Source organism: Ascaphus truei, chromosome 3 (assembly GCF_040206685.1).
Source record: "Ascaphus truei isolate aAscTru1 chromosome 3, aAscTru1.hap1, whole genome shotgun sequence".
Taxonomy (NCBI): domain Eukaryota; kingdom Metazoa; phylum Chordata; class Amphibia; order Anura; family Ascaphidae; genus Ascaphus; species Ascaphus truei.
The window spans coordinates 386,325,569-386,337,748 of NC_134485.1; the positions used below are offsets into that span (position 1 = coordinate 386,325,569).

Genomic DNA, 12,180 nt, shown 5'->3' on the forward strand with positions numbered 1-12,180 from the left:
TAGAGCATCATGAATATTGTTATGTCCAGCCTGACTCCCAGTCAATGGTGTCAGTGCCGTGCCTAGAACACTTGTTCAAGTTTAAAACATTAACATAAACATGTCCATAAACATAGTATAACTCTGGAAACTTCACATTCCGCCGATGGGGCTCCTCGGGAGATCGTTAGCCTGTAATCTCGACCTCTCTCTGTAAGGATCCATGAACTGCGGCGCGCTCCCCGATTACCTCAACCTGCGACCGGGTGCTGCGCTTCCTACACCTCCTGCAGCACGTCATGTGCGCCAGCCACTACCAGCCATTGTACGACGGGCGCAAGCGCATCCCACGCGGAGTATATACGGAGTCTTCTGGCCCCGCCTCCAGGTTGTGCCCACGCGCTGACATCATCGGCGCGCATTGCATATGCAGCGCACACACGTACCGCATCACCAGTAATTGTCAGGGATCCTTCCCACACCTGTTTCCTGCACTGGATCTGCCAATCACAGCAGGTGCTGCTGACACGCCTCCACTCTGCCTCTTTCTCATTGGTGCCTGTCTCCTTTATATGCTCAGCCGTCACACTAGCTGGGCATAAACCTTTGTATGTTGCGAAGTGTTCACTGCTACCCTTCCCTCCACAGTCTTGTCTGGCTCCTTGATTCCTACTGTAAATCTCTGTTCTTGATCTCGGCTATCTCTCTGGACTCCGCTCTTCTATAATCCTGACCGCAGCTACCACCGACGATCCGTATCTCTCCAACACCGACTTCGGCAAAGTACCACGACGAGCCGCATCTCTCCAATCGTGACCACAGCTAAAGTACCTGCACCGATCCTCCGCACCTCTCCAACCCCGAACTCGGCAAGTATCTTTGACTATCTTCACTTCTCCAAACCCGACCCGGGTACCTCGACCAATCTACACTCCAGACGTGCCCACGCAACGGTGGGTGGCGTTATATATCTTTCCCCACTATGGCCTCACGGTCACGCGTTGTTTGTGGTGAGCACTCAGTTACACTCTCCTGTGTTGGTCCCACCCGGCTGAACAGCATGCTTGGTCACAGACAGTCAATCGGCTTGAAATGGGGATCATTGTTTTCTAGACTCGTTGTTATAAGTGAAGGGTCTTTCGTACTGTATAACTCTTACTGGGCCCCATCCTCACCCAGTCACCGTCTTTATGGTCGAGATAGGTAGCGTCGGCATCTCCGGATGTGCTCCCAGCCGAGAGAGAAATTCTTTGCCAGCCACCAGGTTTCTGACGGTGAAGGTCAATCCATCCTTGATTACTATTAATTTAGGTGGAAGCCCCATCTACAGTATATCTTATGTTCCACTCTCGCAAGGCATCCGTAATCGGTCTAAGTGCTTGTCTTAAGGCCAACCTGGTGAGAGCTAAGTCCAGGAACACCTGTAGTTTCACTTTCTTGTAGGTCAGGTTTTGAAGTGTTGACATTTTTGGGTGGAATTTTGGCTGCAGGGTTGTTTGTCTGAGTCGGATTCTTACTGGCAGCGCAAAGGAGACTCCCCTACACACGTGTGCGGCATACCTCATTCAGAAAATCTCTGCAATCTCAGGCTGTGGGATCTTTTTCGATAGTTTTGTGAACGTTCCTGATATTTAGCGCCCTTCTTTTTGTCATTTGTGTCGTTAGCTTTGCTTCTTTACCGTTTTTATTTGCGTTTTGAGTTGTGCATCAGCGGAGCCTTTTTATCAAGCAGCCATTACTCTCAGTATCACGCATACGCCCCCCCCCCTCCCCCAAAGATTTTTTTTTTAAAGTAGTTTTACTATCAATAAACACTACTTTAAAAATAAACTGCACTCAAGAAGTTAAGATTCTGGAACATTTCCTTATCTGAATATAACATTTTCATTCTGTTTTGCAGATGTTTAACACTTGTTTTTATTACCTTAACTTGGAGCTTTGCTTCCTGAATGCGATCCTTCCAGGATGCTACAAATCTGAGGTTGTCCATTGAACAGTTCATTGCTCTATAAGAGAATAAAAACATATCAAAGACATTACTAATTAAAGACAACAATACAAACATGGATGTTGTAAGATTGCTGAATGGTATGTTTGAAGCACTCCCTGGCTTTTAGTTGCATAATGGTAAACAGGCTGCAAAGACCAAATATTGTACTATTCTTTATGCTGCTGAAAGTTCGGTGGCTTCTGTGTTCCACCGGACTTCCTGGATTTGTGGCCATGTGATCAGTTACTGTAGGTAGCGGGGGCTGCTTTTACGTTTCAAATACGTATAAAAATCTTGGTCATACCGTGATTTTCCAGCTGAAATAATTTTTAGTGGAGATAGACTATTCAAAAATTGTCACGGTGCAGGAGAACATATTTTAATGCAAGACACCTATCACTCAATCACACTGGTCAACATTTACAGTAGCTTCTTTCAGGAAGATTTGGGATAAAAATGCAGATTTCTATTTTTTTTATTGACTTTTAGTGGGAACAAGGAATGATATTCAGGGAGAGAGCAGAAAAAACAACACACATTTTCATCTAAAACTCAGGGAGAGTTGGGCAGTATGTTCATAATGCAATTATTCATTTACTGAAACTTATTAAAAAAACAAAAAATCTATTCTAGTATTGAGAACAATAATGTTCATTGTTTGACACTATTGTATATGTTCAGCATTCTTTTTTTTAATTATTCTGGTACTTCTAAAATGAAATATTCATATTTACATCTTAAACCATAAATAAAAGGAGAGCAGAACACAAACAAGTCAACTCACAAAAGTTTATTACATTATTAGTTCACAGGCATTTAAAAAAGATCAACTTTGGCTTTCACTTTGCTGAAATGTTGATATTTTTGTAATACAGTATGTGTGCTCTTATTATAATGGTATGAACAATTGCGCGTCGAATTGCGCTTTTGTGCTGCCCATTCTACTCTATACAAACCACCCATAAAAAGAGTTTATGATCAGTTTGCTTTATGATTTTTACTGTTAGGCTACATAAGGCATACTTTATTTTTGTTTTCACGTTCGCAGGAAATGCAGTGCTATTTTGTTATGATGCAAGACCCTCAATGTATCACTTGCTACTATCCAATATGCTGTGAAGCTGATTTCTATGCCAGAGGGAAACAAATATACAACATATGAATAAGATCCTAGGGGGCACATTCATCAGGTGCCGGTATAGTATATCGCACCTGTTCCAACGCCAACTCCCACTGACTAGGTAAGAGATTTAACATCGGAACGTGTGCGATAACCCTTACCGGGCACTTGATGCATGTGCCTCTATATTTTATACAAACTTGATTAGTGTGTAAAGGTCTCCCTTTTTCTTTCATTATGAAGAATAAATTACATAAAACTGTTTTAGTAGATATTGGCAAATTATCTGTAGTCCAACATTTCTCAGTTTGACTTCTACTGTTAATCAGCACCAGAAAAAGTCAATAAACAATAGGAATACAGAAATACATTCCCAAAAAGCAAGGGACAGACCTGAAAGAGGAAGGGAATTCAACCACAAACATTAGTAGACACTGAATAATCTTACCTCGCAGTTTCTTGACGTAAAGCATTAAGGAAAGTGTCTGGATGGAAAAGCTCCGACAAATCTATGGTGTCTGATAGTAGTGTCTGTTTCTCTGCTTTCTCAACCAAATTCTGTTGAATGAAAACAAAAATAGCATTAAGTCTTTCATGTTAGATCTTTATGACATGGAATATATATATATATATATGTATATATATGTATATATATATATATATATATATACACACAGTGTTCGACAAACCTATACATTTGCTCGCCCCGGGCGAGTGGATTTAACATTGTGGCGAGCTCCTATTGGCCCAAGCAGCACACGTGTGGTACTAGGTGGCGAGTAGATTTTTTTTATTCGGCGAGTAGATTTTTTGGTGATTTGTCGACCACTGTGTGTGTATATATATATATATATATATATATATATATATATATATATATTTACAATTAATACAATATGCTCCACTTTTAGAATCTGAAATACACAACTGTGTCCAAAGAGGTGCCTCACACATTTCGAGGATGAATAGTGATTGACAGCTGTCAAGGTAACACTGAACCTACGTGTCAAAACACATCTCTCAAAATGTTTTACTAATTGATAACTCTTAGGGGAATTCAACTATTTAAAGTGAAAGGACATACATTTTGACTTCAGTTTATGTTTTAAAACAAATTGCTTATGGAGCTGATGTTTTATATCCTTATGAGGCTTATGTAAATAAGAGTGCTTGAGCTTTGCCTTCCTCACTTCCAGAAAGCCTGTTGTGAAACAGCCAATTATCGCAAGAGGAAATTGCAACGAACCCTTGCAATCTAAAAAGATGGAATTGGCAAAGCAAGGTTTTGTAGATTAATTTTTGTCGGACTAGTTTGATGTTAAAAAAATAAAAGATCTATTCTACATATTTTCTTATTCCAGTTGTAATAAAAATGGAGGAATTCTGAAGAATAACAAAGATGATGTTGACGGTTCACACGTTCCCTCCTTGCAGCACCCGCACGGGAACCCCCCACGCCCCATTCGCATAAGAGGTGCGCGCAAATCTCCCAGCTTTTCTAAAACCATTGCGGGCGACAGCGCAACGCTGTAAGGTGCAAATTCCACCACAAGCAGCCTACGGTAAGCCCGCGGAGCGTCCCTGGAGGCACGGCTGTTAGAGGCCCCGCGCTTCCCGAAGGCAATTAAAATAAATGCAGGGGTTCGCGCGAGGCCTCTAACTTTTCACTTACCTGGAGTTCCAGTGACTCGTCTCCATGGCAACCAGCATCAAATGACACCATGTTGTCATGGCAATGCGTCGTCACATGACCCTGCAACGTCATTTGACGCCGGAATCGTGCAGGGGGGGACGAGCGGAGGAAAGAGGAGACAGGGGGCGAATGAGAGAAACTTTGCGCATCCCTGACGTACTGTATAGTGATTTCTGTTTATAATTTATCCTTTTACTTTAAGAAACTGGTCTGCATTTATTATAACTGTATTTTTATGCATATTAAAACAAAACTTTATAAGTGATGCTTTGGGCTCTGAATGAACTGTGTATTAAGTAGTTTTCTTTAATAAACAGGGATCTTAGACAAATTTCATATTTGATATTTCTTGGGTAGTGGAAGCAAGTAGATATGATTGCAATAGCGTAATGGTTAAATATGAACTCATTGAAAGAGGAGAAAGGTGAGTAGCTAGAGTAGCTGTGTGTATTAACCCTGGTTGCATATATAAGTCCCGTTCTCACAAGTGTACTGTCCGTCACAGATGGTATATTGGGACGGATTGAGGGGAGATATTGTTCATTTGAGGGACCTTTGCGGTAGGTAAAAAGTGGGCCAGCTACAGAGCTGTGTATTAATCCTTGTCCCGTATGCGGGTCACATGCTCACAGGTGTGCCGTACGTGACACCAGTTATGATAGAGACTATTTGGAACTCCCTCACAAGAATCAACTAAATAGAAATGACAAATTATTGGGCATCATATCAAATACTGTCCTCTGTTTTGCTATGCAGTAAGATCACAAATAATAATAAATAACATACAATAATGTTACTATATGCACAGTGTGGTCAGTAAATACAAATTCTACAGTATCTAATATTTTCTCTTTTTACAACTGCTTGTTTGATTCTTTTTGCCAAATACATTTATTTAAGTTTCTGATTACTAGAGTGAAAACAAAAAGTAGTTCTTTAACATATACATAGAAAAAAAACACGGTAAAATACTATACTCTTGTATTGATTTTTGATGTTTACGTTTGATCCCATCAACATGCAATGCCTCTATGCAACACGTGTGGGAGACAATTACATACAGCAGGGGTGAGCAAACTTTTTATGCCGAGCCCCCCTTTTCATCCATAAAATTTCTCGGGGCCCCCCCTGCCTGATGTAATCAAAATCACATGAAAAAAAAAAAAAAAAACCTTTATTAAACAGTATACAAAATAAATCCAAATATGTTTAAATACTTACATATTTCAACAGCTCGCGCTTGCAAAATTAGGCTGCGTCCACGCTGCCGCTGAGAGCAGTGACATCACCAACTCTCCAAGCATGAGCACAGGGTGTCCTGCATAATTTTGCAAGCGTGGATCGGGGCTATTTGTGTGTGTGTCTGTGAGTGGCTGTGTGTGTGTGTGTGTGTGTGTGTGTGTATTGACTGCTGCTGAGCAAACATCAAAGTCAATTGTGTTTGTCTCCCCAAGCGCCAAGCTTGGGAGAGCGTACGTGCACAAAGGCAATCCTTTGGGGGGGGGCATTCATCCACCTCTTTGCTACCTCCCTTCCCTCTCCCCCCCCCTTTTTTTTCTTCCTTTCCCTCCATGCTTTTTTTATTTCACAAATCTTTTTTATTGGGTACATTTTCAGTATACAGGCGATCAGCTTGAAAACTTGTGCTGTTACATGTATATTATGTCACCCGTTATTCACATACATTGTTTACAAATTTTTCATATATTAAACATATTTTCTCTTAACTTTGAACTCGAACTTGGGTTCGTTTTTGCCATATGGGCGAGCATTTTTGTTTTCTTCGGTTATGTTCGCCTTGTTACACCCTTGTGTTATACATTATGGTTACGGTTTTCTCCAGCTCGATTCCTATCTAATTAACCTTAACCTTAAACTTTAGACTTATACTCTAACGCAACTTGTCGTGTTGGTCCTGTTCACTCCTTTCCTACTTTCCGCCCTCCATGCTTTTTGTCTTGCTATCCCCATTGTCATCCAAACTCCTACCTACAGTATTATTTATTTTTTCCCGTTTTCAATGTTATGTTTTCACAGTTTTTTTACATTATTTCTGTACATTCATAGTATGATTGATATAGTGGCAGCCTACCCTCTCACTTGCAGAGGATCGCAGCGAATCAGGTTGACAGCGGAGGAGTGCAGGAACACAACGCTATTGCAGGGCAGACACCGAAGGAGGGGCGTTTGACTTCACCGTGCTTCTCCCCATAACTCCGAAGCCCCTGCGCGTGCGCTCACACACCATCACGTTGCCGCCACCTGCACTATCCTGTTCAGCCACCCGCACACATCTTCGGCTGCCCACCCATGCACATCTTCTTGGCCGCCCCTCGCGCACAGCGTCTGCCGGCCCGCGCACCCAGTTTTCGTCGCACGCCGCCTGCGCCCCCCTAAATAATATTGCGCCTCATTGCCCCCCCAGTTTGCGCACCACTGCATTACAACACACACACTCTCAATCAATCAATCACCACATACACACACTCACCACATACACTGAATCAATCACCACACACACACACACTCAATCCCCCCCCACACACATACACCACACACTCAATCCCCACACACACACTCAATCCCCCCCCCCCCCACACACACACACTCAATCAATCCCCACACACGCTCAATCCCCACACACACTCAACCTCCCCCCCCCACACACACCACACACACACACACACACACAATCCACCCCCACACACACACAACCCCTCCCCCCACACACACACAAACTCAATCCCCACACACACTCAAATCACCACACACACACAAGCCCCCCCACACACACACTCAATCCCCTCTCCACACACAATCCCCCCCACACACTCAATCTTCCCCCCACACACATTCAATCCCCCCCCCCACACACACACTCAATCCCCCCACACACACACACTCAATCCCCCCCCACACACACAATCCCCCCCCCCCACACACACACACACAAACTCAATCCCCCCCCCCACACACACAAATACAAATACACACACGCACATACACACACTCACACACACACTTTCTCCATGGGGGGCGACATGCTCCGATCCCCCAACCCCCATGCTGCTGAAAACTGGTGCGGGAAGCAGACAGGAAGAGAAGGAGGGGCTGTCTGTGTACAGAGAGAAGCCCCGCCCCCTCTGCAAGACACAGACACATAGAAGCAGCAGCACTGAGCTTCTGGCCGCACGTGCACAGCTCTGCCCGCCCCCAGGTTTCCCTTCAAGCAGCCCGCGTCCCCCCTACATAATCTTGCGCCCTCCCAAGGGGGCACACCCCACAGTTTGCACACCGCTGACATACAGTATTAACCAGAAACTGTATATAAGAAATAAGATGTAACATCACAGAAGTTCCCTATAGGTCAGGGGCAAGCAAACCTTTTTTGCAGCACCCCCCTGCCTGCTCTCCTCCGGTGTGCACCCCCCCTCATTACCTTGTCATCCGTGTGACATGACGTCATGAAACCCGCTGTGTCATTTGACGTCACGTTACCAAGGCAACCGTGACGTAATTTGACGCCGCGTTGCCAAGGTCACGCGTCTTGAAGCCGGCTGAATCACGGTAAGTAGAGGTTGCAGAGGCCTCGCGCAGTCCCCGGCATTTAATTTAAATGCCTTGGGAAGAGCACTGGACCTCTGCAACCGACTGCGCCCCCCCAAAAAACCTCAACCCCCCCAGTTTGCGCACCACTGCTATAGGTAATGTAAAGAAACAAATCTAGAAAAAAAATTACATATATGAAAAATAAAGTATTGCTCAAGGTGGTATCTCTAATTCCCAACCAAAAACACTATAAGCCTATTTTCGTAGCTTCTAAGTGTGACATAGTGCTTCTAAGGCTGCGTCCATAGTAGACCCATATGGCGCGAGTGACGTCGCTCGCTTGGAATACAAACAAATGGATGCCAATGCGCTTGTGCCCAGATCGCACAAACTAGTTTGAATTTGCCGGCCAATGAGAGCGAACCGTTCACGTGACGCCATGGGCACGCCCACCATTGCGCTACCCTACAAGACACAGATCGCGGCAAGTACAGGTGCCCGCGTCAGTATACTATGTACGCAGCCTAATGTGCACTTTAGATGCGGATTGGCATGCTTTGCTATTCTGTAAACCCTTATCGTATGTTCAATCTATGCCTTTAAAGGTTTTTTTTTTTTTTTTTTTTTTTTTTTTAAAGTAGTGGTTTAACTCTGGCTCGGCCAATCTGATCGGTTTGTCAAAAAGTCTCAAACTCGCATTTTTTGCCCACAACTGCTATTCTAGTAGCTCCGTTATGCAAACCGCTTCTAAAAACGCAAACATGTTTTTAACAACATCCAGAACCTGAAATATGGGTCTGGCTGAGAGAGCAAAACCTAGAAGTCAGACTGGGGATGGAGTTAGCACCACATGAGGTCATTCTGCTTCTAAATTAAGTACAAAACAGGTGTTTTGGCTGTTACACCATATGGTTTGTCACTTTTTATAGAAGCGGTTTAGACGATGTGATTTGCAAAAGACAATAGGGTTTTTTTCCCACATTTAATTCGGCAATTTCTGAACATGCCAAACTGCGTGGTTTGGCACTGGCAACTTCAGAGCTTCAAGAATAGGCCCCTCTAAATCAGGAAGAATGAGCAATAAACCATCCCAAAAATACCAAGATATTGGACGCCGCAGGAATCCGTTGCTTAGACACGCCAGATGCTAGTTTTGGTGTGCTTTTTATCCTGCAACGGCTTGAATCTTGATCTATATTAGGTGGTGGCTTTATTTAGTTTGTATATTGATTAAGGTCTATGTATAGCTCCCAATTGTTGATCTTTCAGTAAAGGTTCTTCATGTATTGTAAAACATCCATTTGAGTCAGGCTGGACACTATACCTTGTCAGACAACCAGACACTTTAGGAACTTTTCATGAGAAGGAATTGAGAAAAAACAAACAAACAAAACACAAAATAGACATGGGGAGGGGAGTTTTGTGGCTGGAACATTCTGGGTGATATGTAACCTTGTAGTTCAATCAATAGCCTGTACATTTTTCTAATTTGAATACAAAATGTGCATGTTTAATGGAATTGCACAGTTAGAAGTAAATCCCATGTTAAGAAGCTGTTTTAGTATAGTTTGCACGTGATAAGTGCCTAATGAATTCAGCGAGATGAATTTCTGTGTGAAAATCGCTGTTTTCACATGGAGATGTCATCATCATAGTTTAATGAACAGGCCTCTTTGTATCTTTTTTGACAGCTGCTTTAGTCTGCATTGTACCTAATCTTTTATTTCAATAGGAGTTAAATGTATTAACTTAGTCACCCTTTTTTTTAAATTTCTTAAACTTCTGAAAGTAATAGACTTATTGAATAAGTTTCAATTACATGACTAAATGAGTGGTGTCACAATATACTTGTAAGAATGTAAAATTGTATGTGCAGTATGGCAACCAGTTGGTTAACCAGGCGCTGTTCAATCCTTCCTGCTCGACCCCCCTCCTGCTTCCCTCCCTGCAAGCGCCCCCCTCCCGCGTCAAATGACGTTGCGGGGTCACGTGATGACACGTTGCCATGCCAACGTAACGTCACATGACCCCGCTGCGGCATTTGCCGACACGTCGCCGAAGAGAAGGTAAGCAAAGTTGCAGAGGCCTCACGTGATCCTCCAGCCTTAATTTAAATGTCTTGGGGGAAGAGTGCAGACTCCTGCAACAGCCGCACCCCCCCTGAACAATCTTGCACCCCCCCCCCCCAGTTTGCGCACCGCTGAGTTAACCAGCAACAGGTAAACTGCATTGCTCTGGCAGTGAGGGTGTTAGCTTTGTGATCAGGGAGTTCAAATCAAATCAAATCAGCTTTATTGGCATGACGAAAGAACATTTCAGTATTGCCAAAGCGTGAATAGTATGGGGTGGGGGACAATAATTACACGAATACTAGGGGGTAGGGTATAATGATTGCAGGGTATATGGGTAACAGTTTCGCACAGGGGTGTGGGGGTTAGTGGACGTCTCTCAGCTTGTGGCAGGTGCTGATATAGTGTGCAGCCAGTTCTGCTGTGGTTTCATCTTCTCCCAGGAGGATCGCTATTTTTTGGTTCTCCTCTATATTATTAAAGTTCTGGATAACAGCAGTTAGTTCTTCCAGTTACAAGTAATAAAATAATTAAGGAGAGGTTTTGTTTTTTTTCAGAAGAAACAGCCTACCAGTTTTGTAAACTTGCTGTCTATGACTGTTTATGCTTGATGACATTAGGAGGTAGGGTGAGCAACTCGAGATATCTGAATGTGTTACTGCGTGTGAAAATATCCAATTACAAAGGAAGTCTTCAAATACATTTTAATCAGATCTTGAAAGGTTACCTGAAGGACAATTGTACCGTATCTTCGTCATTACAGGTCAGCCTGAATTAAAATAATCTGTGCATAATATTAGTTTGTACAGCCATTGGCAGCGTCACTTATAAGTATGTGTACACTGACCATCATTGGTCCTTGTAAAGCAGCAATTAGTATGCCACCCCTATAAGTAGCAAACAATCTGGTTTATCCTGAAGGTTCCAAAATACCTATATTGATGCGTACAGATGTAGCAGGTGTTCTTGCAACCATTAAATTATATGTTAACGCTCCCGCAATATTTATTGCAAGACATATAGTACAGCTGCGGCCGCCTTTATCCTAATGCGGCCGTAGCAGCGCAACTCTGATAACCGCGGGCAGATGCAGTATATTTGTTTTTTTCCGGAATATGTTCCGGTATTTTAGCGCTCGTAATATTAGCATATTCTTAGCGCTGTCTGCAATTCTGCAATACCGTCTAAAAACTAATGTGGGCGTTCGCGAGCTGTTGTCTTCAAAGTCTAATACTGTAGCAGTTCAACCTACGTCAGTACACAGTCTGCGTGTGCGCGCAGTAATTGTAAATTTGCATATTTATACATGTATGTATCTCTCATTTGAACATTGTTGAAAAGCATAGGCGTGTACTGTAACAGTATCACATTTCGGCGTATATAGCGCTCTTCCCTCGCTCGCCCCCGCACACACAAACACAGGATAATGTACTGCACTGCAGTATTTCAACTTCTTATCTACAGTATACCTCTCCCACGCCATTCCTTTGAACGGATGGCTTCCTGGTTTCAATAACATTCCTGTCATCACATTCCTGCGTGTATAACGTTCAGTTTTGATTTACTGTATTCTTCTGTGTTGATTATTAATGCTCATTGGGGGGAAAAAAGTTCAAGAGTGACCAAAAAAAAATATTTTAATTTTCCTATTGTTGGCTTTGAGTCACCTCTCTGCGCCTGCGTGTAATCCTCTTTGGGAAGGGAGCTGTAGTTGATTATTACTGCGCATGCGTGAATTACTTGCAAAGTTCAAGAGTGACCAAAAAAATAATAATAATTT

At 43.0% G+C, this 12,180-nt stretch overlaps 1 protein-coding gene across 4 annotated transcripts in view; it reads right to left on the reverse strand.

The window, feature by feature from the left end:
• DYNC2H1 (dynein cytoplasmic 2 heavy chain 1) overlaps positions 1-12,180 on the reverse strand; it is a 631,818-nt gene that overhangs the window by 15,816 nt on the left and 603,822 nt on the right. For all 4 annotated transcript variants that reach the window (XM_075592400.1, XM_075592399.1, XM_075592403.1 and 1 more), the window contains 2 exons: positions 3,538-3,647; positions 1,904-1,985 (listed from right to left, as the gene is read on the reverse strand). In XM_075592400.1, the coding sequence (XP_075448515.1) occupies positions 1,904-1,985; positions 3,538-3,647 (192 nt within the window). The remainder of the gene's footprint in view (positions 1-1,903; positions 1,986-3,537; positions 3,648-12,180) is intronic.